This window comes from Lindgomyces ingoldianus (genome assembly GCF_010093535.1).
Source record: "Lindgomyces ingoldianus strain ATCC 200398 unplaced genomic scaffold BDR25scaffold_13, whole genome shotgun sequence".
Taxonomy (NCBI): Eukaryota; Fungi; Ascomycota; class Dothideomycetes; order Pleosporales; family Lindgomycetaceae; genus Lindgomyces; species Lindgomyces ingoldianus.
In genome coordinates this window covers 749,367-775,565 of record NW_022985174.1, presented here as the reverse complement: position 1 = coordinate 775,565, position 26,199 = coordinate 749,367, and the positions used below count along the sequence as shown (strand labels likewise).

The following is a 26,199-nucleotide window of genomic DNA, read 5'->3' as shown; positions in this document are numbered from 1 at the left end:
ACTGCAAATTGGACGAATTTACTTATCTCTTCCGGCCCCTTGGTAAGCACATCTATGGATCTAATATCTCAAATACATTCCATATCATAGATCGTGCTACCTTCACTGTCAAATAAGCCTTTTGTATACCAAGTTCTCTTGGACGTCTTTCTCTTAGCATCTTTACACACCCCATACCTGAATTCTTTGGCTTATGAGCTACGCACTGCATATCTACCCAAGCTTCCAATTTATTTTCTGCCACTCAAAACTATAGGTTTGCGATTATGGCGCGCGACGCGAAGCATCTCAACAACCACCACAGCCACTAGAGACCGAGCCTTAGTTCTATTGCAACAGGGATCCCGCCGGCGCTCCATAGCGTCCCAACTTCGCGGTTTGATTGTGTCAACGCTTTCGAGAATAGATGGGCAAGATGGGAAGGCTGATGAAAGTCAAGTCGGAATTTGTGTGGCTGTCGGCTGGAGTTTGGAAGTTTGATAACAGAGGTCGAAGCAGATTTGACGGCGTCGGAACTGAATTCGAGTTATGATAGTAAGTCGTGTGCTCAGTTCCCCTATATGTGGAGATCTTTGTATTGACGGTTGTTTATAAGGACGGATAAATTAAGGATATGTTGACAAGGATAGGGTCATCTAATGTTATTAATAAAGCTCTGCTGGACATTAGATTAGGACAATACCAGAGGAAGTTGTTCGTCTATTGTGGGTTTGGTCTTAAAAGGTATAATTTTCTAACTTCGGCATAGCCCGTATCTCCAGGTATCTAAATTAAAACCCCATCATGAAAACCAAACTTATTAATATCCAGGACGTCGCTCACACTCCCCAATCTCACGCTCGGATTTGGAGTGAGCGAGAACAATGTCCGCTACGCTACGCTCTCCCTTTTCATCAGCCTGTGCATTCGTGAAGCCACTCCAAACTCTAAACTCAGCACCATTGAAAACATCCGTCTCTTCCTCGGAATGTTCTTCACGCAGTGAACCACCCCCTCTTCAGCAGCAAGAAGCTCCATCTCACTACCATGCTAATTTGGTTCCACAGGACCATCATCGGAATGGCTTACCGGCTCTTCAATACCTTTCTTCCACAATACCTCCCAAATTCCTGAAAGGGGTAACTAACCGCTATATCCATCGTCTACCGCAACTACGCCACCTCCGTGTCCAGGGCAGCGTCGCGTACAGCGTCCTAAACATAAATAAATCCGGGGTCTTCCCAGCCCCAAATCGTGAGGTAGGAACGGGCATTTTGAATTTTTAACGCGGTGGCGAGACTTTGGGAGCCGGTTGTGGCCATTAATGCGGGGTGGAGTCCGAAAGCACTGAGTTATGCGAGTGGGGTGTTGTCTTTTGTGGTGTTTTTCAGTAGGTTAGATTTTCTTATTGGGACAATGGGGAAAGCAGAGTTTGTAGTTTGGGGCGAAGAGTAGATTACATTTGAAGGAGGTACCTTGAGATGTAATCTTGGTGAAGTGCGCATTGAGTGGATGGTTGGACAAACAGGCTAACCTCTTTCACCAGGAAAGCCCCAATTCTCGGAAGGCTACGAGTGTTTTTCCGAATGCACTAGTTGTATCTGACGCCGATCTAGTATTATCATACTGCTACACTAAATTCGCAAAATTCGAAGTACACATGCGGCTCATTTTCATAAACATCAATTCTGACAGAGCAGCAGCAACAAATTGCCTAGCATTTCCGCAGTACATTCGTTCCACATCCCGTCCACAAACCCCTCATTGCTCACTCGTTCCCTCCCCTTCCCGAAATCCGCAACGAAACTCTCCTACCCTCCCTCCTACCAACAAACGTCGCAGTAAAATCAGCAGCAAATCGCGAATTTTCCGCAGAAGTAAATGTGCTGAGAGCGGGTGGTGATGAGGATATGGGAGGACAGATTCTACTATGGCTTCTGCTCGTAACGGAAGAAGGAATGCCGTTCGGTGATGATGGTGATTGAGGGGGACTTGGGAATGGATTTGGCGGTGGTGTGGCTTGCCATAGATGCGTACTAGATGGTATTAAATCGGTATTTGAGGGGTGGCCACCATCAAACGCTGGATTGCCCTCGAACACGAAAGAGGCTTCTAAGCGGCGGGAGTCGGATCCCCTCGATTTGGATCTTCTCAAGCCAACACGAGAACGGGAGCGTGGCATATCTTCGAAATAGCCTGGACTCTGGGGTGTATCGCATTCATGGAGGGAGTGCCTCCGAGCCCTGTCGGAAGATTCAGCACAGTCGCTGTTAGTACCGGCAACGTCTTCCGCTTCAGGACATCTGTCAGCAAATCGTTGTGCTCCATCTGCGATTAGAGTGCTGGTAGTTCGTTGGTCCGCGGATCCTATTGTATGAGAAATTGGTTCCTTCCGGTCTGCTGAAGTGGTCTGCTGTCCCGGTTCTGGCCTGTATGATGGGCTCAGCGGTACACTGCTATCAGCACACAGCCGGTGTTTATATGCGGCTTGCGAAGAGTTTGCAGTATCATGATCAAATGTGTAAGACCACTGAGTGAGGTCAGAGGAAGATCGAATATTATGTTGCGGTCGAGATAGCGGCGAGTCAGTGTCACCAGATACGGAATTGTTGGGTTGGGTCTGATAATGTTGCTGGGGTATATTGGAGAAACCGCACCAGCGATGATCACAAGGCTCACGCTGCACGGAACAAGGCATGGATCCAGGTCTGCTTGGGTGATGGTCCCTTGTCGGCAAATGCCGCGGATCTGGTGGTGCGGTGAACGATGGATCCTGCTCAGAAAGTCGGTCATTGGTTCTAGGTGCAACCCGTGGGCTCGACCCTTGAAAATGGCTGTCATATGCATTGTTCCGCATATCGCTGGCTCTGAGCGTAACTGATGGACTCCTCTCACATTTAAGACTACTATATCTAACATCGTTTCGGCTGTCAAGTGGGGTAGGAAAAGGATGGCTGTCTTGGTATGTATAGAGATCTACTCCCGTGCTTCCTTGGCATAGCCCATAGTTGGTTAATTGATCTCTCCTCGTTGGTCTGATAGATGAGCATGTTGGAGTTTCCTCGTCGGAGTTCTCATCCAGGGACGAAATACTATAGCTTTTTGGACTTCTCCCCCACGTGTTAGGTCGGTTCCCGAATGGACTGCTTGATCTCGGAGGAGGTTTTGGGCGAGATGTCATGCGTGAGTCTTTGTCTATGACCAGTTCTCTTTTAGAAGATAGGGATAACATCCCTACGATAGATCCGAGAGCGATCCCAGCAAGGACGCCACTGTTAAGTCTCCCCCTAGTGAAATCACTCGAGTCATGAGGTCCCGTGTCGTTGGTCTGCCTCATTGCGTGAGCTGGACTGCGTTTGTCCTCCGATCGCTCTGAAGTCGAAGCAGTGGCTAAATTCTATTAGCACGTACACTTTTCATAGTGTTTGCGCCCAAAATGCATAGTGCGTACGATGTCGAGTCCTGAACCAATTTCTAGGACACAGCGGCGAGTGGAGCAATGACGAGAGAACCTTTGCCAATCCTATCACTAGGTCCTAAATCACTTTCCTAGTTGTTGAGGATTGTACTGATAATTTGGAAGGGTGGTCCGAATGAATCCTCGAATAATGAAACGGGAGTGGGTGCATTTGGTTCAGGAATCAAGGGAGAGCGGAAATAGAGAGAAGATAAATAGGTATACAAACTGGAGAAGGACGCCGATTTCCCTCATCCATACGGGCCTTACCGACGGAGCGTTGAGACACAGCCTACCTGATTCGTTCTGACAAGGGCCAAAGTGAGGCTTCAGGATGAGGAACAGGGTACGATAAGAACTGAAGGACAGCTGTCTGTGTGCTCCCCACTAGCTACTAAATGTATTGGCCAGTTAGGATGTATCCTAGTCTAGGTATTTGGCCAAATAAGAGTCTGTGGATTGCTTCATTCCTACCTGAGCTGCAGTCCGAGGAATGTGGTAACTTGGAGTCAATTCTAGAGTGGAAGAGGACTTACGAGCTAGAAATAAGGCTTAGGGCGTGAAGAATGAACGAATATTTGGATCTTTCCTCAGCCATTTTGAAGGACGAGGTACTAGATCAGATGGCAGGTACGAGGAAGGCTGGGACAGGTTTTGGATGCTGTCTAGCCCCGCTCAGGCGACTGGTTGGGATGTTTCGCGGGTGTTTAGTAGGGCGTAGCTTGATCCCTTCCCACTCCAGATTCTTGGTTTCAAGTCAATTTTATTTAGGCCCTCATGGTTCGCATCATACGACCTCAATGAGGCGAGGCACTGATAGGGTCGCAAGTGCTGCAACAAGGCTGCGGGATTGATAACGGTTGAGAATCCTCCGTATCCTCAGGCAAGATCTGCCGGCTGCATTTGCTGAACACTTTGAATCCGCCTTGAAGAGCAAGTTGCTGGATTGAAGAGGGTCTTTTAAGAAGGGGCAAATCCAAAAGCTACCTCTGTTCTGATAGCTTGACAGTTTCCACGACCCGAGACAGTGTCCGAACTGTTGATTCAGAAACTTTGCTTGAGAGTGGATTTACAGCCGTGGGCCAGCCCCCCGATTGGGAAGGCAGGATACGGGCTAAAAATTGCTCTGATGGAAAGACTGGTCGAATCCAAGATTTCTGATCAGTGTGGGGATTGGGAAATAGAACAGGCTCCAGGGTATTCAAAGTGCGGGACTTGAGATGGAGGGGGAGATCTTAACCAAAACAGTACGACCGGAAAAGGCTAAATGGCGGGCTGCATGCAAGGCCGAAGAGAAGCAAATCATTGGGTCAAGCTCCTGGAGCCTTCAAGGCTGAGAATGCGCTCATATTCCGCCCCGCAAGCAGTTGTTCTGCTTGCCTTCCGCCACATACGAACTAACCATATCCGGATGGCCCACTTCGCTATCCCGCGGACAACCCCGAAGGTGCGAAAAGTGCAAATCGGCGTCGAAGATGTCTCCAAGCTTGTACACTAACCTTCAAATTATCAATGTGATGGTAGTTTCATACACCCCCCCCGGCCACCTTAATTTGCAATTGCTTCAGAGAGTCTTGTAGTAACCTATGGGGTAATTTGGCCTTCGAACCTTACAAAGTTTCTTTGGAAGGGCAAATTAGACTGTTCTACGTTGGTTTTCCGCCCATGGATGATCGCCCTGTAGAACTGAGAAGTTAAAAATAGTCTAACATGGCATTCTAACCTTCTGGCAGTAGCGGGGAATTGTGCACGCAGGGAATGGCGGAAAATACTCATGAAGTCTGGGAAAGGCACTCTTTGGTCAACCCCAAGTTCCTCAGACTGAAGCTTTGTCCGGCATCCGCTTCTCCTTCGGCTTTTGCTTCAATTTTTTGATAACATCAGAAAAAAAAATAACCAGGCCCAATTCCACCATCCAACAAAGACTACCCAGAAAGCCGGTATGGTAAGACACAGAGCGAGGCCTCCTCCAAAAGTCTCCAATCCCTTCTTATGATCTTGGAATATCTCAACAAGGAACCCAGCAAGGCAGATGCGGCTTCCCAAACCCCAGAGCACGATCTGTTGACTGAAGGTAATATGAAAGAAGTTCCGTTGGCTTGTCAAATGTTCATTGTTTAGATTGTACTACAGGGTCAGCTTGAGATTGAATGCGCAACAACGCACAACGTATCTGACGGCGGCGAGAGCGTAGCTTATGCAGGCGAAACCGTCTAGGTTGTAGAACTTGAGCCCAGCATCTTTGAATCAGGACCAAATGCTGAGAACACTAGACGCGACGGGTAACGGTGCAAATACTGACGCCAATATAGTTAAAGTGGTCACCGAGGATGTCGGTTTCACTTGGGACACTTGCGTGTGCAGTTTGAGACACTCTTCGCTATTCTCATTAATCTAATTCGACCGCGCCAAGACGCATGCACCATGAGCTTGGAGGTTTCTGATCCCCACTGCGAGTACACGCCGTTAGCCGTAGCTCGTCAATCCCAAGTCGTAAGCATGTGCCCAGATATCGAAAAGCGCCTTCATGCCTTCCGCCTTCTCCATAGTCTTCATATATTTCACCTATTAAACTCTATGCTCTAGAGCTCTGTAGGTGGTTTTATTAGGTGGAGAGAGTAAATGCTGAACAGGGTCGTTAAATGGTATGATCAAGTCCGCATACATTGATACGTCGCCACCGTGCCTGTAATTAGCAGCCGAGCAAGGAAGGCCCAGTCGGTGCCAGTATTCATATACAAGAGGATGCTAGATGATAATTATCGGTCGTAGAAGTTTCACTGGAAACGTAAGGGCAGAACGGATGATTGGTGGTCTTCATCCTCTGCTGGATTAAACTGGTCTGAGAATCCCGGTCAAACCAGACTACTATCGATCAGCGTGGCCAACAGTACGTAGTACGTTACGTTTGAGCTTTTTTCTGCCAGTAACTTCTTAATTTAGTAGTACTTTTGTACGTAAGCAGTGAATTAATTAGCAAGTATGTAACGTAACAGTAACTTCTTAAAATCCTTATACTTTTGTACTTTTCGCAAGAAGTTTTGTTGGTCTAGGTTAAAATTGTTCTAGGAGAAGCTTTTTAGCCTAGATAAAGTCCCCTCCTCCTCCTTATCGCCCTCTGTCTCTAGCTTGTTAGGACGACTCTAATAAGCAGGAGGATTAGGATAAGGCTGTACGCCTGCTGCAATAGAGGAATTAAGACATCTAGCTTATTGTAACAATTAATAAGATAGGCAATAGGTTAGTAAATAGGCAGGTATAAGATAAGGAGCTTTTCTAGGGCAAAAGTTAACTATTTTTATAATTGTTACTCTAAAACGCGACCTTAAACAAAGCTCCTAACGCGATAGCTAATAGGGTCTAAAAACAGGAGGGAAATCTCCTAAAATATAACCTCTCTGACCCGTACTACGGGACGTACTTGGCAATTCACTGTACAAAAGTTACGTCTTACATTTTAACTACTTTTGTACTCCTCACGTGATTACTACGTTCACGTAGTTACGTTACGTACTACGGACTGTTGGCCACGCTGCTATCGATAGTCAGCGGGTGATTCAACCATTAATCAACGGAAAACGGATTGCGCTACTGAATCTCTTCTCCAATCGTTGCTCTAAGCATTCTAAATTTTGCACGAGCTATCGTGGATCGAGACAATCTTTCTTTAAATAACTTCTGGAATACCAAGACAAGTGTAGTCAGACTACAGGTCATGCTAATTGAAAAGCATACGAAGATCATGCTGACAAGTTTCGATTGAATTTATACCGATGTATTTTTATTTGCCCATCTTTTTCGAGGACTTTCAAGAACTCTCTTGCCCCCATAGATATTAGGCACGGAAAGATTCGTAGGGTGGGTCCTTGATAGGATAGCGGTCCTTTGAAGGGTAGAGGGAGGGCTTATAGTTCTAAGGGATGGCGACTTCGATGATGCTCACGGCTCCTCTTGAAACGGCTCTTGTCTGAGGTCGTCGAAAGACGAAAAAAAGTCCGACCCATCGCTCCCTTCCCCCACGGTAACGTCAAGACAGCCCTATCTGCTGTCTACTGCAGGGTTTAGTTGCTTAGTAGTGAACTGAAAGCGTGGAGATGCCGAGGATCCGTTCTTGAAGAAGTGTGAGATGGAAGGATAGTCGTAGATGTCGGGTAGTGGAGGTCGTTGCGTTGGGTTTGGGCTCTATCCGTGTGCTGTTTAAAATCTGTGGGGCTTGTCATCTGTAGCATGCCGTGCGAAAATTTTATATCAGGATCAGACGACCTACATAGTATCGTACAACAAGATCTGGGGTTGAGGGAATTCGTTACGTTCACAAAATCGTCTGCAAAGTAGTGAACAGGACACCGAAGTCACTGCTCTCACTTAGCTCCCGTTTGATTCGCTATTGAGATGACACCGGGCATATGAAATCTGTGAATGTATCTCTGGAGTGGGGAGGTTTCCAGATAAAGCCTGGCAAGAGTAGTTTCATGTTTGGAGTGAGATCTAGGATAGACTCCACATAGTGCTCCTAGATAATAGGAGGCATAGCCTATAGCATGAAAGACAACTACATCCAGTGGCGTTTTGCTGCCTAAACAATATCGACTAATATTGGTTCATGTGGTGAAGAACTGGAGAGACGACAGAAGAAACAGTATCCAATGAATCGGGCTTTCCAACAGAGAAGTGAGCTTTCCCTTGGGGCAAATCAGGGCGAAGTTCCACGGGCCTCAGGACGAAGCCAAGTTTCTGCCTTGGTTCTTTGTGACGGGAGAGGCTCGTTTGCGAAACAATGCGTCACAAAATCTCCATCTCGTGTGTCCAGGGGCCTGATCTCGACAGTACCTCGCTGTCCACCAGTATAAATTAGAGACCGCTTTTCCAGTGCAGATGCAATTGCCAACGCGAAATCCTCATCCGAGAAGAGGCCGGGTTCATTCAATCCCTAGCAACGCCTTTAGTTTACTGTCAAGCTTGAGGGATGGGCCGGATAGTCTAGAAATATCAAGTGTTTTCGGCGAAGTTTAAACTTGATTCACGGCCCTTACTTTACCCAGATAAATTCTAGTACAATGTTAGATAAGGCTAGAATACCTAAGAAAATTTTGACCTTAAATATGATGAATGCAAGATAAGCTAGTCTGGTGAGATGGGTTGTGGAGCAACCGGTTTGGAAGGACGAGGTTGCTGACATTTGAGGACTCGGAAGTCGCCATCATAGCGAACCCGGCCTGCATAGCCCAATTTTAGACGAAGTTTTCGACTATCTGGGAACGCGACGGAGTCTCAAGGGAACGATGCATCCCATCTATTATATTCTCTTGAAAGAAAATTGTTCGGACGAGAATTGCTCCAATTATGACAATTCAGTGCGCATCTTGGACAAGCAGCTAAAACAAGTTAAATATCGGAACATCTGAAGAGGGCATTTCTCGAAGGAGAAAGTCGCAGCTCGAGCGAAGATTTCGGTCCTGTGAAGTGAATAGTCGACGGCGATAATGCTAGATGCGTCCTGAGCCATCCCAAAGATGGCGGAGGTCCTGTATTCTGGCATCGAGCATTCTGGGGAATGGAAACTCCAAAGGTAGTGCAATAATAAAGCTTCGCTCGACTTGAAAATGGCGGATACCGTCTCCAATCCACTGCATGACCTTTTGGGTATTTCGAGCCCTTGTTGAGCTGCCATAAAAGGACTTGAGCGCCTCTAGAGAACCAGCGCCAATCTAACTTTGAGTCACCACAATGGATTGTGGCATGGTGGGCCATTGCAGCTTCTTGGGGCACTCCACGTCTTCCGAACCATGATCGTGAGAAAAACATGTTTAGGTTCGTGAGATGTCCGCGACTAAAAATGCCCTCTAGTGTTCCTTGGATTTGCTGCGAGTCAGGTTGTTCACTAATTTTCGAACAAACCGCGAAGGCTTTTAAGGCCGTGAAAACCTTGGGCACATGATCGCAGTCCTGCCTCGTCAATGTGTACCTTGTGCGCTTGCTTATAGATCTTACCCATGAGCCGCACCTGAACTCCTTTCTCTTTCTCATCTCGCTGATTCAGGCATGGAGGAGCGTCGACCCAGAGATAGCGAGGCCTGTCGATTCTTCGAAAGTAACGAAGCATGGTATTGACATTCCGGGTAATTTCTAGTCTCGAGGCATTTCCGAAATTGAGCGAATGTGACAATGCTGAGTCCCCCCAACCGTAGGATATTGCCTCATAGTGCTTCGGATCGGATCTCCTTTTTAAGACATCTTCTCGATCTGATTGTACGGGATCAACCTCAAGGGCGCAGCCAAAGGTTTCCACAGGATGGAGTGCAAGAATTCGGATGGAGATTTTCCAATTTAGTGGCTGATAGTGGTAGATTGGTAGATCCGTAGCGCTCCACTGTTGCCTGAGAGGATAAGGTGACCAGAGAAGTGATATAGCACGTTCTTCATTCATCCAGTTTGCTTAACGAGAGCAGAGAATATTCTGAAAATAGTTCATGTGTTTCAAAGGACTAGAGCACGGGGAGTTTTCAAGGAGAAGGGAGCTAAAGACTAGACAATGGCCAACCGCAGCGCAGAAAGCTGAAGCACTTGGTAGTCCCCATGACTGAGCACGTGTTATTCTGGCCACATTTCGAGCAAGTGCTATGGAAGGAGAGCAAATCGACCGGTCAGTTCGACGTTAACAGGAGGAGACGAGAGAATGGGAAGGCGGCTGCTGCTACTTTCCAAGGGTTTCGGATGGTGTGTCAGCAACCACGTGACCGCCACTCAAGGTTTGAACTGACACCTCAGGCTTAGCGTCAAAACTAACTTCTCTCATGAATACGACCTTTTTTGAGGCGGAGCATCCTCACAGTCCTTCCCCACGACGAGCAGACCGTCTTTCTCCTCTCACGACCGCTGACTCCCATACGCGCAAGCTTCAACATTCGCCGCTTTGATGATCAAGACCGCGTAACCCTCTCGAGGTCATCGTCGACATCATCACGAGTCCCCATCCGGCTTCTCACCGACATTCAATAAATATTCCCCTCCACTATAAGTCAACATTTCCCGTTTCCCCCTCCACCTGAAACGCCGCTGTTCAGCCCCATCGCCGTTGTTACTAAATATACCTTTCAACGTTGTCTGTGTCCTTATCGATTAGGGAGGCAAGTTTGCTGACGCTGGAGCCGGAGGCGGTGCAAGGCATCTTCCTCCTTCATCTGTCACGCTTTTATTGTTCGGGAAAACTTCCGATTTTACTTGCACAGCATATATGTGCTCGACCGCAACTTGAAACGCTCAACACCGTCGCTCGTACATTGTTTTACCGTCCCTCGCTTTAGCACGGATCTCGTCACTCGCTATTCATGTTCGAGCATTCACAGCCCCATCCTTCTGCACTCACAACCCCGAAATAGTTTAGCAACCTCGACTTCACCTTGGTCGGATTTTACTCCCAATCTCTGCATTAAAAAAAATCTCGACTTCTTTCCAGAGTCTTCCAAACTAGGAAATCGCATCTTGCACTATATCACACCACCTCATCGCGCATCCGGAAACGACCACAAATTTCGCCTCCCGAACTTCTTAGCCCTTCGGACTACATAAAAGCCGACAGATAGCTTATCTCGGAGCTTGTCACTGATCACAAATACTCATCCTTCAAGCCATCCACCGCCATCGCCATGCCGTCCTGCTGCAGAACCTGTGACCACCGCAACCACGCTGTAAACACCGTTTCTCTTAGCCCTACGCTCCTCGATGTCTGCCTCATAACCCTCAGCTTCAAGACTCCCGTTTCAACCTTCAACCCCACGCCCTACGCCGCGCTAAACGCCGTACTTAACAACATCACCGACGCCGCAGAAAACACGTCGCACCCATCACGCTTCACAAGCTGGTCGCCCTGTCTTGAGGACCCCAAAACTGCCATCATCGTCACCACGCTTAGCGAAACATGTCAAAACAGCACATCACCCCTCTTCTCACCGGTATTACGCCACCTAAGTAACCCCCCAACCGTCCAGCACATCCTCCTTGACTACTCCGCCATCGCCCTTGCCTCCTCGTCTCCAGATGAGAAAATTGCATTCGATATCATCGTCGTCAACGCGCCAAACGCTACAGTCGCAGGCGCCATCGGCAAGCGCTTTGGCTGGGATCCTAAGCGTTCTTCTCTTTCCGCTATGCTTGCTGTATCGGCCCCCGCCGGCTTCAGTCGGCCCGGAGACCTCGTGCGGGATTTCTGGGCGTGGACAGAACTTCCCGGCGAGCCTGTGTCGCCATCGAGTTCATATAATAGCGAATATGAAGGCGTGTTAAAGAGCACGAATTCCGATGAGAAGAATATGGCGATGTTCCTACCTAGAGACTCGGACTCCGAGAAAGCGAATGCCGAGGATGAGACGCTAGTGATGGTGTTTGAATGGAGTAATCGCGTGGATGCAGAACGCTTTAAGCATCCACTGCAAAAGAGCTATGGGTATAACCAGCAAAGCGTGAGTCCCGATCTCTGGGACCGGCATGTTGCGAATCCAGTACGGCAGCTTGAAGGCATTGGGGCCAAGGTCCAGCATTATAAAGTTGAGCTGAGGGGTGTTGAGGAAAGGATCGAGACCGGTAAGCCTGGAGCGGCGAGGGAGAGAAGTGGAAGCCGGAGGCTTAGTGTCATGGCCTCAGGAATGGGCGAAAGGTTGAGTGGGTTCTGGCGGTAATGGAAGGAGGTGATTAGGCGGTGAGGTTGGCGATGTTTAAGGCGGTGGAGATAATTTCCTCAGGTCGTGGAACAGGAATGTCTCAACTGGTTGAGAAGAGGTAGGAGTCACACCGGATATTGAAATGGGCATTACGAGCAGCGTTATGATATTTTTGGCGAATAGACGGATCACATGGGATCAGGGACCAAATGCATGGAAGACTGTTTTGATAATGAAGGAGAGGGATTCCGCTGCGTCGGGAGGGGCACAGTTCCAGCGCACACAATCTGGGAAAGAGGTTGACAGAAAGGAGGAAAGTAGATCGGCGGTCTCCATAGACGCCTGAGGGTTATGGGACCGGACCGAAGCGCTGGCACGGGGCCAGCGGTGAAGGAAGTCTGCACTCGCCACAGATGCGGCGCACGAATCATTGAACTGCAGGTACATAGACAACTAATGATTGAATGACGTTTGCATCACACGACTCCGCTCCTTTTGCGTAGTATTTCGGACCCCATCGTGCATCGCATCGTGAAGCCTCGATCGGTCGGTGGTCGCGTATCGAGGACTTAGGGTGTGTCCGTGGGAAGCGAGCGGATTGCTACGTCGCACGCATGGGAGTGACAAGCGGTATACGTAACCAATAGTATCAAGAGCCGAAAATACAGCCACAGGTGGACGTATCCGAACGATGCCAATGTTGCGATTCGATTCGTATGCGTACGAAGTCGTAGCCACAGTGTGGTTATACCAGCCACAACTACGCAATCTCCGCCTGTCCCTGCTCAGAGGGTTACGAAAGCAGTTGCAGGGTCATCTCCTTAAACCCTTTCAGCCCCAGGCCATTGGGTCCATGGGGCTGTAGTGAACCGCCAGTTTCCTTTTTTCGTGGGGAGGATTGGATAATGCATTAAGTTTGCGGTCCGTCGTGCGGCTGAGCCACTGCTTTCGCCACACTAAATGCACTGTGGCGGTGCATATGATTGGCTAAACGAATCGCGACTCGGTGACTCCGCTGTCATCGTAGCTGAGGATAGGCTGTGGCATCTTGGTTTGGCAAGGCGTCATAGACCGTTATTTGGCAAGTCTGGAGTGGGGTCGCGATCCCATGTGAGAGTGATGCATGCCAGGGGCTCAGGTTGTTGTTGTGCGCGACAATGCGCGAACAACACGGCACAGTCAGTTGAGGCAAGTATAAGTCGGGAGGGTTGAAGGTTGAGGGGGCAAAATTTGAAATTGAGGAGCCATTGAATCATTTGCTCGAGGCACGATGGCATACTTTGAGAATAACAGGAATCCGTACCTGCCCAACACATCACCAACTAGAACCACTCAGGCTAGAAGATCTTCATGCCAGAGAGAGGAAAGAGCAGTTGGAGAAGGGGAGATTGTGCAAGGCCGAATACTCTGGTTGCCGCCGAAAGACGAACTGCCTCCTAGGGCTGTTAGACGGGCTCATGGGAAAGGTGCGGTGGAGGAAGGAATCTACAACCATCCGGTGGTAATTCTTTCAAGACCGGCACATGAAGCGAGCATAGTGCACTTTCACGTCGTTAGTAAGGTCAGCAGAATAAGATATAGCAGAGTACTTACTGTAGTCAGATAACATCCTTCCAAGGCAAGAAGCTCCATGAAATTTATGGCAAAGCCAACGAGTTCCATGCGAGTCGCCGCTCTTGGTACCTCCCTATCACACCAACGCCCCCCCATCCAGACGCAAACTCGAAGAAGGCGAAAAAGAGGTTTCCAAACCTGGAATTGGCCGGGGGCGCTGTATTGCGCTGGGACAGTTACGTGAACCTCCGCGACGTATATTCGATCGAGTGGTCTCACCTACGGGCATACGGAAATCCTGATACTCCATACAATCTAGACTATCAATTCGAGCAAGATTCAATGACGCGCTTGCTGGCAAAGGGAAAGTTCCTGACAACATATGAGGTGGGGAGTCAGGTCCAGGCACCAGCCCAACCAACCACCCAAAGACCGCTCCCCCCACCCATAGAAACGACGCCCCCGATCACATATGCAGGGCAGTCGCAGAGGCCGAGGTCCATCGCTTCATCGGAAAATTCCGCACGCTCTCCTAACCCTCAGTCTCCTTTTTTAGGCTCGGGGTCCAGTATTCCTGGTAGGAGACGAAGTATATCTAAAGATCCACGAGACGCGAAGGACGAAGGGAAGGGACTGGCCATTGTCCGTTTTATTTTCAAAATTTCTTCTGGGATGGCCATTGACCTTGGTAAAAAGGCTGTGTGCCTTAGTTTGTAGACAGGACGAGAGGAAGATGTGACCAGCTATTTCTTCGATTCTGTGCTCATGATTGACGAAGGCCCTATTGGTTTCTCTGTACTTCCTGTTTCAACGGATGGGGAATTAAGTAATGAAATACTGTACATATCAATCCATTTCACGGCCGCGGTGACTCTATTTTCTTCGTCTTTACCCTGTTCTCCGAGAATCCTCTCCAACTGGTAGTTGCGTAACTGCTGGGTCAGTGCGTCTCGCTCCCCTTCCAAAACCGCACTTGCGAGTGTAGTGCGGAGGAACGTCCATAATGATTCTTGGTCCAGTCGTAACTTCTCCGTGTAATCTAAGACGTCCCTAACAATACGTCGTCGCCGCGAAACTGATTTCAACCTTGGGAGGAGAAAAAACAAAAACGACAGCCCCGAGACATCGCTGACATGCTTACAGCACCATGCTTTAACGAGTAAAGCGCAAGTAGTAAGAAATGCATGATATGCAGATTTCCAGAAGTGCTCGGTCTCGTCCAGGAACATGATATCGAGTTTTTCGAACAATGTCCGAGCGTATTGCCAGGCGTAATAGTTCTTGGGGTGTTGCTCCCCTGCCTTAAGAACAGCATCGAGCTCAGCTCTGGCGAAGAGAAGGAATGAATCTGGAGAAGGCTCGGCCAGTTTTGTTAAGGAAATGAATTCCAGGAGCCATGCGCGATGGTGCCAGAGCGTAGGAGATTTTGATTGGCGGTGTAGTGGCGAGGTCAGGATGCTGTTGAGAAATATGGTCTCCCGGCCCAGTGTCTTTTTGTACTCGTCCCACCCACTCTCGCACTTCTTAGCCACCAAGCCAAGGATCCTCCTTTTACGGAGGTTTGTGGCTGTGATGTACTCAGGGTCGAAGAGAAGAATCACCCGCGACGCCTCTAGTCTAAGGACTTTCTCCGCTTCGAGAAATATTCGCCTCGCACGGAGGAAGGCTAAGACTAGGGTGGATTTGGGGACACCCATAGTCGGACCATCTTGCATGATCAGGACATCTGAGTCGAACGGCATTCCCGGTGGAAGGACCGTAATGTTAATCACTTCATCTTGATGCTCGATAAAGTATTCGTTTAAGGTGTCGTAGGCTGCATCTTGGAGTTTTGTGGACAATGGATCATCTAGTTTCGACATGGCTTCTTCAATTCAAGAAGAATGCCCATCGAGGAGCGGCCAGAGTGATATTTCAGAGAACAGCTGAGGTGGATGTTGAGTTGATGCTGAGATGATGCCTGAACATCACTAAAGCCCGAGTAGAGTAAGCATGTGCACGGACCACTGATGACAGCGGGCCGGGCCAAATTCATCATGACATAACACGATTCCAACTTCCCACCATGGGCTGACCAACTCTCACAACCACTACTATGCCATCCCTTCTCCTGGTTGTATTTGTAGTACAACTCCTTCTCCACATCATCAACACTGTGGGTGCCAATACGATCAACCAAGTGGTACGCTTCCCCATCTCCATTTCCATCGTAGCCCACAGTCACAACTTCAAATTTCTCTGCACAGCCCACTAGGCCATGTGACCATATGCTGATAAAGGAATAGCTATGGATCCTCTATACCAAATTCCCCACGCGAACCTCCTCCTCCACTGCTAAAGCCAGCACTCTGAAACGAGAAATCGTGCGCCTAAAACGCGAACTCAACGCCGTCTCCGCACAAGATGACTTCGCGAGATGGGCGAAGCTGCGACGAGAGCACGACAAAGCTCTATCCGAGTTCGAGAAAATAGGTGTGCACTCACTTTATCATTTCAAACACCGCCCAGCACCACTACCCTAGAACCTTGCAATTTGCAATAACTGACATGGTTGCGTCCAGATGGCTCCCTCCGCGCCCACCAAACCACCTTCTTCAGCTCAATCTCCACGCTTCGTTGGCTCTCAACCACCGGCCTCCGCTTTGCCCTGCAATTCTGGCATTCGAAGACGCCAATGTTTTGGATTCCCGAGAGATGGGTGCCAGGGTATGTGGAATGGATATTGAGTTTTCCCCGCGCGCCCGTTGGAAGCGTCAGCATCAACGTCTGGGGCCTTGCATGTGCGAGCATTATCGAGCTTCTCGCCGAGGCTATGACGGCGACGTATATGCTAGTTACTCGGGCGCCCCCCGCGATGGGAGAGCCTATGACGCACAAAGCTGAGCCAGTGAAGGAGGGCAAGAAGGAATTGTAGCTTAGCACTTTACACGACACGGGGGGGAAATCCCTCCCATCAACCCTCTCATTGCATGGGAATGCTATGAGGTAGGGTATTCACGACGTAAACGAACAAATATTACTTAGCCATGCATGAACAAATAGTCTAAATTCCGGTGGTGTCATTCTATTGATGTCTCCCACTTTTTGACGCAAAATCCTCAGCGCAAACGCTCAGAAACTGCAACACGAGTGGGACGGACCTTGGCAGGTCATCTTGGGGTTTGTTCTAGGCGCACAAATTGAACTCGCTGATCTTGGAGGAGTCTGATCAACAAGTCTTCGATAGGGCCAGCTTCTGTGAAACTACAAATGCAAATTCCACACACTCAGAGAACGGAAGACTTCCTTAGTGTAACAAATATTCGTGGGATAGACCGCCCAGCCATAAGTTATATCAAATCGCTTGATGTACGGTTCGCTTGAAGGGGGTTTGCAGAGCAGGAATTTTGGTGGATGGGTGAGCGTTTCGACGTGGAAAATTGGAGAGAAAATGGCGCTAGAGTAGGGGCTGATCCGAGGGCCGAGCGCATCTTGGCACACGTGACTCGTTATCCAACATGCTTCGCCTAAGAGTATGGAGGTTGTAGCAAAACCCTATACGAGAAGAAAACATTCCTAGAGAACTCTAAAACCCGGAAAGTACTCCAGCGAGCGGGAATCGATTCGGTGTCCTTATACTTCTCGATTCAGCTTCTTTAATTAGCAAGTAGACGGACGACTCGTCAAAACTCACCTTTCAATTTAATTTCAATAGAGAATTCTTCGCCTACAAGATGTACAAGTGGGTTCATCGAAGCTTAGCCAAGCATGATAAACTTAGACGATAACAGAATAAGATGGAAGTGAGAAATCAATTTGAACGAGAATAGGAGAGGGTGCGAGAAAGCTAAGGAGCGAATATGATATTCTAAGGCTTGAAACTAAGGGGAGTGGGGATGGTGTTCTCCTGAGGTAGGTGTAGGTCATCCAACAAGGAGGCCACACGGTCGAAGAGCTAGTTGCATACCCATGCACGATTTACGGGTACTTTATCTTTAGGGCAATGTCGACTTCGCATTCATATCGCACTCGACTTGATTTTGTGTGAGACGTGTGATTGTGCCATTCCTCGACCCTCGGGACTTGTCCCAGCCGAAAATTACGCTGCAGTTGCCATCTCGTCGCCTGGTTTATGGAGGGCCTCCTCTTCGTGGAAATGTAGGGTGCTTCCACCACAGCCCCAACATCGCGCTCTCGTCACTCCCAATATGCAAAAAGGGCAGTTCTTCACCCTCTAAACGTCCCCATTAATGCTAAGAAGCCGCTATTAACCTCAGGCTGCCGCATGAGGTTGATTAATGCAACATCGCTATGCTGATTAGTGCCTTCCAATTAAAGCGATGTGATCCTAGTCATTCCTAAGTGCCACACGGACTTCCTACTGAATGATAACAGTGTAATTTGATACATGGAAGCGGGCTAACCTAAGCATATGGCTAGTGAACCTATGACCGTGGCTTCTCTTCTTACAGGAAACACAACTGGTGCCAGCCCTGGTTTGCTAGAGGGGCCTTGAAGCCAGAGCACAGGAGCCTGAAGAAAGGCACGGTCAACGGTATGCCTCCAAAAAATGCCTTCGGTCACAGAGCCAACGTTCGGGCTGTGCAGCCAAATCCCTTGGGCTGCGGAGAATCCGTCAAACCCAGAGTTTTACAACTCTTTTGATCTCAACAACTGACCACACTTTTTCGGCGCGTTGAATCTTTACTGTACTTCCCTTGCTTTGCTTCTTCACTAGCTAACCTCACTAGGTCGACTCGGTATTCTCATTAACCCGGCCCGCCATAACTGCTTCCAAGCCCTACTAATGCTGATTCCCACCGTTTGCTAACGTTTGCCTCTGCGCTCAGCGGTGCATCTTTTCAAACTTGACGATGATGGCAGATTCAGCCCACTAATGATTTGGTTGGCAACGATCCAATCCCACCCTACGCTATACTTACGCATAGATGGATAGAGACTGATAAGGTGACTCTAGAGGACATGGCGAATGAAACCAGTAAGAATAGGCTTGGGTACATAAAGATTCAGTTCTGTGGAGAACAAGCTGGGCTGAACAGTTTGCAGTACTTTTAGATCAACGCCTATTGCATTAAGTCAAACCACGCTAAACACTAGAAGGCTTCAGTTCTATGTTTCGCTGGTACCAAAGTGCGGTGAAATGCTATGAGTATCTCTGATGTGTCGACAAGAGGAAAGAATGGGGGCTTAACTGGCACTTAGGAGTCGGCCTTTTGAAGAAGCAACTGGTTCACTTGAGGCTGGACGTTTCAAGAGCTTCTTGCTCCAACTTTACAAAGGTGACCAAGGGTCTCAGCTTCCCGTGGAGAGGCTTATTGGGCTATGTATTTAAGCACGGACGAATCAAAAAGAAACGAAGGAAGAAAAAGAAGAAAAAAAGGAACTCAGGTCATTGGAACTTCATGTTGCCATCACTTGCAAGGTGGATGGCTGGCTTGCATCCTGGACCCACTCCAACCATAGTGTTGTGAACTCAGACTGCGATAGAGAAGTAACCTCCTGCATCGCAACAAATCACATGCCCACAATAGTGATGTTTTGCAGAGTTCTGCCGCAACTGCGTTCGAGGGAGGCAAGTGTCGCAAGTAGCTTATTGTGCCTTGCAAAAGGCTAGTTACAGTCAGAATTACAACCAATAGCTAGGAGTTCTGCGCACGGCTTTCACTGCCAAGCCATTGGCACGCGCACAGGTAAAAAGAAAACGAACAACAATCTGCAAAACTAGAAAGTAAACTATAATTTAATCTTAAGAAGATGTTACTAAAAACAAAGATGAAAGAAAGAAACAGTGCAGCTTGCTGCAGAGGATTGCTGAGTTGCATAAGTATATCTCTTGTTTTAGCATTGTTGTACCTTCTCACGGCCGTTCTCCGGAAAAATTTGACTGTAACCAGCTTTTTGCAAAGCACAATACACAACCGATTCTAGATTTGCACGCTGTGACACTGTTACCCCGCGCCTACCCTGCAGCGCTTCGCAGGCGCCTGCTGGACGAAGTCAATCATGGTATTAAGGTAGTGAGTCCGCAGCTTATATTGCTTCTTGCCAAAAGGATCGCGCCAGCAATCAAGATCAAGGTTGCGTGGCAGATCCGGGCGTCTCATTAAAGCGTATATTTCCCGCCAGATGGATGCATTTCCACTAGTCTTCTACTCTTCGTTGAGCTGTGAAGCACGACCGGCGAGCATTCTCTGCGTCGCTGAAGAGCTTTGTTTGTTCCCACCGTCTGCTGGCTCGTTGATGGATGGGGCGACTCTATAGTTGAAATAGAGCTTTTTGCTACAACGGGGCAGTTCACCCTACCGAATCAGCTAACTCTCTACTACGGAATAGCCAATATCAATATCATCGAATTACTTGGTCAGATCATGCTACGAGCCGTAGGTTGTGGATACAACGACGGCAGTGTTATTATATTGTATATACCTATTGTGTGGCGACTTTTGGTCACGAGCTTTCTGCCTTGCGCTTAAGGTACATGTGTTAGTGCACAGAAAGGACAAGGAAAAGGTCCTGCTCTGTGACTTCAGAGTTGACTTTGTCATTGACAGCCATCTTCTATTCGATCGAGGAGCGAAGGCGGCTTGATGTATCCTTCTCCTAGCTATTTTAATAAATCAAGATTGAAGAGACACTTCTTTATTTAATGTAATAAAAGATTATCTAGGTTGTGGCATCACCACACTTGGTGAGCTGAACGAACCTGAGCCTGTCTGCGCCTCGCTGTGCTGGTTCGCGGCTAGCGAAGCTGTCCTTTCACGGTTCTACCTTGTCCGGCTAGTCATAGGGTTATAAGAGGCAGGGGTCGTCTGTGATGCATCTATGCTGCGTAGTGGTACTGGCTGCGTATCGCTGGATGCATCGCAACGCTGCGGAGGATCGAAGGAGGGGACTGCTTCGGGGGAAGAAAGGACTCGTCGTCTTAAGGGTGATCACACCGAAACGCTGCATGTCTACGCAGTTTTCTGACCGGGAAGGTTAATGCTGTACAATAAGTTGTCCTTACGGATTCAAGATTATTCAAGCATGAGTAGAGTTTATGGTTTTATTGCATCGAAGCCTACTACACTGGTAGGAAACAGTGGTGGAGAGAACTGCGCGGATTGTCTACTTGAAACAAGCCGCCTCTAGAACGCTACACATTAACCGAGGAGTACAGGAGAGATTGGTGTGAAATGAGGCCTGCATTCGCGATGTACGACGGGCGGACATTGAAATGTAAGAAACACGTCCATCGCTATGAGGAAATGGCTCCGATTCCAACGATGCACGACAGGCCGGACTCGATGAAACCATCGTGTGCTGTCGAGCTGTCGGTTTTGTAATGATCGGCAAACCATGCATGGAACCGAGGCACGCCAGACGCGGCACACGAAAGTGCATCAGCTCAAGAAACTCTATCTCGACCTCATTAGAGAGCGGAGGCGGGAGACGAACCAGAGACAAGAGGTCCTACCCACGCTTCTGCTGACAACAGTCAGCCTTGCGCCCTCACCACACAGACGACCTACAGAACACGAAAGGCTGGTAAAAAGCTGGCCAGCCCAGCCGCAAGCGCCGCGACGTCAAGGCTGCTTCAGCCGTTCCCTCCTGAGGTAGCTACGATGTAGTGGAGTGAACGCAATCCCTTCTCTTCCTGCTTCCGACGCTGTCCTGTATGCTATCTCTCTAGTCAAATCCCGCTTTCTACTACCCACATGCCATGCCCAACACCGAGCTCCGCCTGCTCGCGCTCGACGGCGGCGGCGTCCGTGGCCTGTCCGCACTGATGATCCTCGAGCAGCTCATGAAGGCAGTGAACCCAGACGCGCCGTCGAAGCCTTGTGACTACTTCGATATGATCGGCGGAACGAGCACCGGGGGGTGAGTTGCTGTATGCACAAGCTGGAGACATGTGTGTTGACCAACCAGGCTCATCGCCATTATGCTCGGCCGACTGAGGATGAGCATTGCCGATTGCATCGCCGCGTACCTATCGCTTTCGGACCGGGTATTCCGCAAGACAAGACACCGGGTAACGGCCAAGGGCAAGGTCCAGGGACGGTTCAACTCGGAAGAGCTGGCGCAAGCTGTGAAGGAGGCCATTAAAGGGCAGGGCCTACAGGAGGATGCGCTACTCAAAGATGCCCCCGAAGCAAGCTGCAAAGTGTAAGTTGATGCTGGGACATCCCACATGACGTAAGCTGACTGCTGTAGATTTGTGTGCGTGACGAGCAAAGAGACTAGCGAGACGGTTTGTCTCACGAGCTACAAGTCGCCGCGCGGGAACAATGACCTCGTAAACAGCGCGAAGATATGGGAGGCCTGCCGGGCCACCTCGGCGGCGTCGTCCTTCTTTGACCCGATTGCGGTCGGGCGGTTCGGGGAGGAGTTTGTGGACGGCGCGACGGGAGCGAACAACCCAGTACGGGAGGTGTGGGACCAAGCGCAGCTGGTATGGGGACCAGAACTGCTAGATGGTAGAGTCAAATGTCTAGTCTCAATCGGGACCGGTGTGCCTTCCCTTAAGCCCTTTCGGGACGATGTCTTCCATATCGGAGAGACCCTAGTTGCAATTGCGACGGAGACAGAGCAGACAGCAGAGAGGTTCCGGCGCGAGAGGTCGCGGCTTGATAGTACTGGTCGGTATTACCGGTTCAACGTGCTCCGCGGGCTGGAGGACATTGGACTAGAAGAGTCAAAGAAGGTCAAGGAGATCGCAGCGGCCACACGAAGGTATATTGGGTCTCAGGAAGTGTACAAGCACATGCAGTCGTGTGCAGGCAACATTGCAGGAAGATCATGTTCGTTCTCAGATGTTGTTCTTAATTCCTAGCCTGCTTTGCATAGAACTGAGTTATTTGTAGATTTTGGGGAATATCGAACTGGCTTTAGCCTTGAGGGTGTCCCAAGAGTGAGCCAGTTTGTGGACCGGCCGGCGGAGATGGCAGAGCTCGAACGGGTCCTTCTGCCTAGACTTGGACAAAGCCACCGACAGAAAATACAGGTCCTCCATGGCCTTGGGGGCATAGGCAAGACGCAGCTAGCCATCGAGTTCGCGCGGCGGCATCAGCACCAGTTCAGCTCAGTGTTTTGGCTAGACGGGAGAAGCGAGGACAGCCTTAAACGAAGCATTGCTAGCTGCGCAACAAGGATTCCTCAAGGGCAGATTTCTGAGATGAGTAGGACATATGCCGCAGATGGCAGTGCCAATGTTACTACAGTAGTAAGGGACGTCGTGGGTTGGCTTGCCCAGTCAGACAACACCGCCTGGCTGCTCATCTTCGACAACGTCGACCGTGAATACAATCCGTGGGGTGAAGACCCTGATGCATACGACGTCAGGGGCTACTTCTCAGGGGCGGACCACGGCTCTATTCTAGTCACAACGCGATTGGCGAAGCTAGAGCAGCTATGGAACCCGCAGCAGCTGGGCAAGGTGACCAAAGACCAAGCCCGGATTATCTTTAAGAGCTGGTACAGGAGGAAGTACGGTAAGCTCAAGACGGTAGACAGATTGATGCAAACCATTGAAGCTGATGGTCTAGCTACAGACTCGACGAATAGCGAGCGCTTGCTCGAGCTACTAGACGGCCTACCCCTAGCGATTGCACAGGCGGGTGCGTATCTTCAGGAGAGCAGGATGGGGCTAGCGACTTATCTCGCGTTCTATGAGCAGCAATGGACGAGCTGATGGAGCTAAAACTCACGGGCGACACACCACTTCAAGACTACCCGGATCGCAGCGTGTGGACAACATAGGCCATCTCTTACCAAGCGATACGTGACAAGCACAAGGCTACGGCGAACCTTCTACTCCTATGGTCGTTCCTTGAAAACAAGAACCTGTGGTACGGCTTGTTTGCAGCAGCATGCCAGGCCTCTGTGGTGGTTGCGATGATGCTGTGGGAGTGGGTTGGAGATATTGCAAGCAGCGAGCTCGAGTTTAGCAGAGCGATGCAGCTGCTGCGAAACTACTCGCTGATCGAAGAGGTGGAAGAAACGACCAGCCATGCGACGCATCCAGTCGTTCACCGATGGGCGCACCATTCCCAGGGTGAACGGTTTGCGTTGGAGCTAGGTTGGCTAGCGGTGATGGTAGTTGGATTCGCTGTACCGGAACAGTCAACTCACGACTACTCGGCCATCCGACGTCGACTTCTTCCTCATGCCCAAGCGTGCTTTTGGCGGGTGGCAAAATGGCAGATAGGGCCGGGATTGGAAATTAAGACGAGTTTTAATAAAGACGTGGACGGCAGCGAAGAAAAACAGACAATACTAAATGCTATACACCTCCTAGGCATCCTCTACGCGGACCAAGGCAAGCTAGCCGAGGCGGAGCACATGTACGAGCGGGCCCTGTGAGGGAAGGAGGAAGCACTCGGTCCCAAGCACACGACGACACTGACCACGGTCAACGACTTGGGCAGTCTCTACAAGAACCAAGGCAAGCTGGCCGAGGCGGAGCACATGTACGAGCGGGCCCTGTTAGGGAAGGAGGAAGCACTCGGTCCCAAGCACACGTCGACACTAGACACGGTCAACAACCTGGGCATCCTCTACAGGATCCAAGGCAAGCTGGCCGAGGCGGAGCGCATGTACGAGCGGGCGCTGCGAGGGCACAAGGAGGCATTCGGTCCCAGCCACGCATCGATACTGGCCACATTCAACAACCTTGCCGTTCTCTACGCGGACCAAGGCAAGCTAGCCGAGGCGGAGCGCATGTACGAGCGGGCGCTGCGAGGGAGGGAGGAGGCACTCGGTCCTAAGCACATGTCAACACTGACCACGGTCAACGACCTGGGTCTTCTCTACGCAGACCAAGGCAAGCCGGCCGAGGCGGAGCATATGTACGAGCGGGCGCTGCAAGGATACGAAGAAGCACTTGGCAATAAAATAGTTCAAACGTATCGCCCAGCGCTCAACACCATTGAGAATATGGGCGATCTTTACGCAGAGCAAGGAGAGTATAGTAAGGCCCAAACTATATACTCGCGAGCCCTCCTTAGCCTTCAGAATCTTTCTGGTCACTCCAGCGAGCAATATCAGCGTGTTAGAGCCAAAATAGATGCCTTAAGCGCTCTGAGCAAGAGTAGAGAGGATACCTTAGAGCTTATAGAGGAACCAGAGATGGTTAAGGTTAGAGGTAGTAATGGTAAGAGGGAGCGAAAATCAGTATTGCGTAAGGTCCTTAACAAGGTTTTTTGGTAACTGTAGACTTCTAAGGATTTGCAATGCAGCTAGTTACCATAACACCATGTGGCTGAAGTGGCATGGCAAGATTGCACTAGCTTCTAGTTCATTAGGCGAGGTTGTTATATCTTGAATACGTACCGTAATACTTCTAACTACTGGATCCAGCGGTTTCGGGAATCATATCGACTCGAGATAGACTGTCTGTGGCTAAGGTTAATTAAGCCAGGCGCCTGCAGAGCAGGGCCGGAGTAGTCGGGGGGTACCAATTTCGCGACGTTCAGGGTCTAGAAGCCGATGAAGTGAGCGACTCTAACTGCACCGCTTTGTTGCGAGAAAGGTGTGGGTGCCAAGTTAGGACGAGAAGGCTTGTTTGAAATGAAGAGCCAGTTAGGGATGAAGACCCGGTTTGATATGACTGCAAGGGCATTTTCCTTACTTGTCTATATCTATATCTATATCTATATGTAAGCAAACGGCTATATTCGGATCAATTCGGTACTCCTCGACGCGGTATCAAGCCCTAGTCTTGTAGGGCAAACCGCCGATACTGGCCGGCCCCGGTTATTAAACATCGGTTCTGGCGCAGAATAGAATCATTAAAACAGTAGTAAACTTCTCACATCATCAACACCAGATACCATAACCACACTGCACCACAATACAAAAGTAAGCTACCATGACCGCCACTGCCGATAAATCCAAGCCCTACTTTCCTCTAGCTAGCGGTGCCGACGATGGATGGTCGAAAGAAGACTCCGCAACGGCAACCTGCTTCTGCGGCGCCGTACAGCTAGCTTTCCCCACCGAAGGCCCCGGCCTGGTCAGCACCTTTGTCTGCCACTGCACCGACTGCCGAAAGATCACAGCGTCTATGTTCGCCTCGAACTTCACCATCGCCGACACACATCTCACCCACCTCCGCGGCCGCGACAACCTGACAGCTTACAGCCAATCGCGCACCATTGCCTCAGGCAAGCTGATGACCAACTATTTCTGCTCCACATGTGGCACGCTCATGTATCGTGTCGGGTCTCCGGGAAAGAGTATCCTGCGCATTGGCACCGTGGACGATTTCCATCTGCACAAGACGAAACTGAAGCCGAGGGCTGAGCTGTTTGTCAAAGACCGTGTCAGTTAGGTGAGTGCCGTAGAAGGCGCCAAACAGTTTAAAGCAGGGCGTTGAAGGTAGTAGCTTCAGTACAATTTGGTACATAAAGCACCAAATCATACTATCAAGTACCTAAATGATGTCAATTTACACTAAAATATATCAGAACAAGTTCTCGTCAACTCTCAATAGCACGATACGTGATATTATGATAACTATTCGCAATATAGTGTTCGAAGACCTTATCCAAAGTTAACTCCTAGTATAAA

The 26,199-nt window shown here is 49.5% G+C and overlaps 10 protein-coding genes across 10 annotated transcripts; 6 read left to right on the top strand and 4 right to left on the bottom strand.

Moving 5' to 3' along the window:
• Nucleotides 1-1,587: 1,587 nt before the first annotated feature.
• Nucleotides 1,588-3,784, bottom strand: BDR25DRAFT_367600 (uncharacterized protein; the record flags this gene model as incomplete). Its single annotated transcript, XM_033697007.1, has 2 exons — nt 1,588-3,369; nt 3,733-3,784. Coding segments are annotated over 2 exons (1,674 nt in total), but the record flags the coding sequence as incomplete, so codon positions are not given.
• Nucleotides 3,785-4,775: 991 nt separating this feature from the next.
• BDR25DRAFT_354241 (uncharacterized protein) lies at nt 4,776-7,199 on the top strand (the record flags this gene model as incomplete). The annotated part of the gene is made up of 12 exons (XM_033695275.1): nt 4,776-4,913; nt 4,961-5,116; nt 5,192-5,267; nt 5,337-5,524; nt 5,558-5,626; nt 5,661-5,768; nt 5,801-5,984; nt 6,070-6,118; nt 6,145-6,201; nt 6,235-6,316; nt 6,938-7,046; nt 7,078-7,199. 12 exons carry the CDS (start codon nt 4,776-4,778, stop codon nt 7,197-7,199), a joined length of 1,338 nt encoding a protein of 445 aa, XP_033548589.1.
• A 1,212-nt stretch (nt 7,200-8,411) lies between these two features.
• Nucleotides 8,412-9,737, bottom strand: BDR25DRAFT_22663 (uncharacterized protein). Its single transcript, XM_033685214.1, has 2 exons — nt 8,532-9,737; nt 8,412-8,485 (listed from the first exon to the last, which is right to left on the bottom strand). The coding sequence occupies exon 1, from the start codon at nt 9,461-9,463 to the stop codon at nt 8,822-8,824; it is 642 nt and encodes a 213-aa protein (XP_033548588.1). The 5' UTR covers nt 9,464-9,737; the 3' UTR covers nt 8,412-8,485; nt 8,532-8,821.
• Nucleotides 9,738-10,717: 980 nt separating this feature from the next.
• On the top strand, nt 10,718-12,201 carry BDR25DRAFT_22627 (uncharacterized protein). Its single transcript, XM_033685199.1, has one exon. It carries the CDS (start codon nt 11,083-11,085, stop codon nt 12,109-12,111), a length of 1,029 nt encoding a protein of 342 aa, XP_033548587.1. The 5' UTR covers nt 10,718-11,082; the 3' UTR covers nt 12,112-12,201.
• On the bottom strand, nt 12,148-13,161 carry BDR25DRAFT_354238 (uncharacterized protein; the record flags this gene model as incomplete). The annotated part of the gene is made up of 9 exons (XM_033695274.1): nt 12,148-12,197; nt 12,223-12,344; nt 12,376-12,491; nt 12,574-12,631; nt 12,663-12,694; nt 12,730-12,853; nt 12,891-12,973; nt 13,037-13,058; nt 13,097-13,161. The coding sequence occupies 9 exons, from the start codon at nt 13,159-13,161 to the stop codon at nt 12,148-12,150; spliced, it is 672 nt and encodes a 223-aa protein (XP_033548586.1).
• Nucleotides 13,162-13,231: 70 nt separating this feature from the next.
• On the top strand, nt 13,232-14,364 carry BDR25DRAFT_285340 (uncharacterized protein; the record flags this gene model as incomplete). Its single annotated transcript, XM_033688177.1, has 2 exons — nt 13,232-13,645; nt 13,696-14,364. The coding sequence occupies exons 1-2, from the start codon at nt 13,364-13,366 to the stop codon at nt 14,362-14,364; spliced, it is 951 nt and encodes a 316-aa protein (XP_033548585.1). The 5' UTR covers nt 13,232-13,363.
• Nucleotides 14,365-14,377: 13 nt separating this feature from the next.
• BDR25DRAFT_22623 (uncharacterized protein) lies at nt 14,378-15,583 on the bottom strand. The gene has a single exon (XM_033685195.1). The coding sequence runs from the start codon at nt 15,507-15,509 to the stop codon at nt 14,391-14,393; it is 1,119 nt and encodes a 372-aa protein (XP_033548584.1). The 5' UTR covers nt 15,510-15,583; the 3' UTR covers nt 14,378-14,390.
• A 144-nt stretch (nt 15,584-15,727) lies between these two features.
• On the top strand, nt 15,728-16,678 carry BDR25DRAFT_303175 (protein get1). The gene is made up of 3 exons (XM_033689954.1): nt 15,728-15,829; nt 15,933-16,119; nt 16,209-16,678. The coding sequence occupies exons 1-3, from the start codon at nt 15,743-15,745 to the stop codon at nt 16,559-16,561; spliced, it is 627 nt and encodes a 208-aa protein (XP_033548583.1). The 5' UTR covers nt 15,728-15,742; the 3' UTR covers nt 16,562-16,678.
• A 4,671-nt stretch (nt 16,679-21,349) lies between these two features.
• Nucleotides 21,350-24,837, top strand: BDR25DRAFT_324891 (FabD/lysophospholipase-like protein; the record flags this gene model as incomplete). The annotated part of the gene is made up of 9 exons (XM_033692185.1): nt 21,350-21,510; nt 21,559-21,795; nt 21,844-22,430; nt 22,494-23,120; nt 23,181-23,246; nt 23,405-23,531; nt 23,562-23,718; nt 23,752-23,987; nt 24,057-24,837. 9 exons carry the CDS (start codon nt 21,350-21,352, stop codon nt 24,835-24,837), a joined length of 2,979 nt encoding a protein of 992 aa, XP_033548582.1.
• Nucleotides 24,838-25,462: 625 nt separating this feature from the next.
• Nucleotides 25,463-25,960, top strand: BDR25DRAFT_285334 (uncharacterized protein; the record flags this gene model as incomplete). Its single annotated transcript, XM_033688175.1, has 1 exon — nt 25,463-25,960. The coding sequence occupies exon 1, from the start codon at nt 25,499-25,501 to the stop codon at nt 25,958-25,960; it is 462 nt and encodes a 153-aa protein (XP_033548581.1). The 5' UTR covers nt 25,463-25,498.
• Nucleotides 25,961-26,199: the final 239 nt, after the last annotated feature.

Bases quoted from the DNA above. Each gene is read 5' to 3' on its own strand.
- BDR25DRAFT_22663 (XM_033685214.1), bottom strand. From the start codon at position 9,463: ATGAGAAAGAGAAAGGAGTTCAGGTGCGGCTCATGGGTAAGATCTATA.
- BDR25DRAFT_22627 (XM_033685199.1), top strand. From the start codon at position 11,083: ATGCCGTCCTGCTGCAGAACCTGTGACCACCGCAACCACGCTGTAAAC.
- BDR25DRAFT_22623 (XM_033685195.1), bottom strand. From the start codon at position 15,509: ATGTCGAAACTAGATGATCCATTGTCCACAAAACTCCAAGATGCAGCC.
- BDR25DRAFT_303175 (XM_033689954.1), top strand. From the start codon at position 15,743: ATGCCATCCCTTCTCCTGGTTGTATTTGTAGTACAACTCCTTCTCCAC. The intron at 15,830-15,932 runs GTACGCTTCCCC...ATAAAGGAATAG, and splicing joins CCAATACGATCAACCAAGTG to CTATGGATCCTCTATACCAA. The intron at 16,120-16,208 runs GTGTGCACTCAC...GGTTGCGTCCAG, and splicing joins ATCCGAGTTCGAGAAAATAG to ATGGCTCCCTCCGCGCCCAC.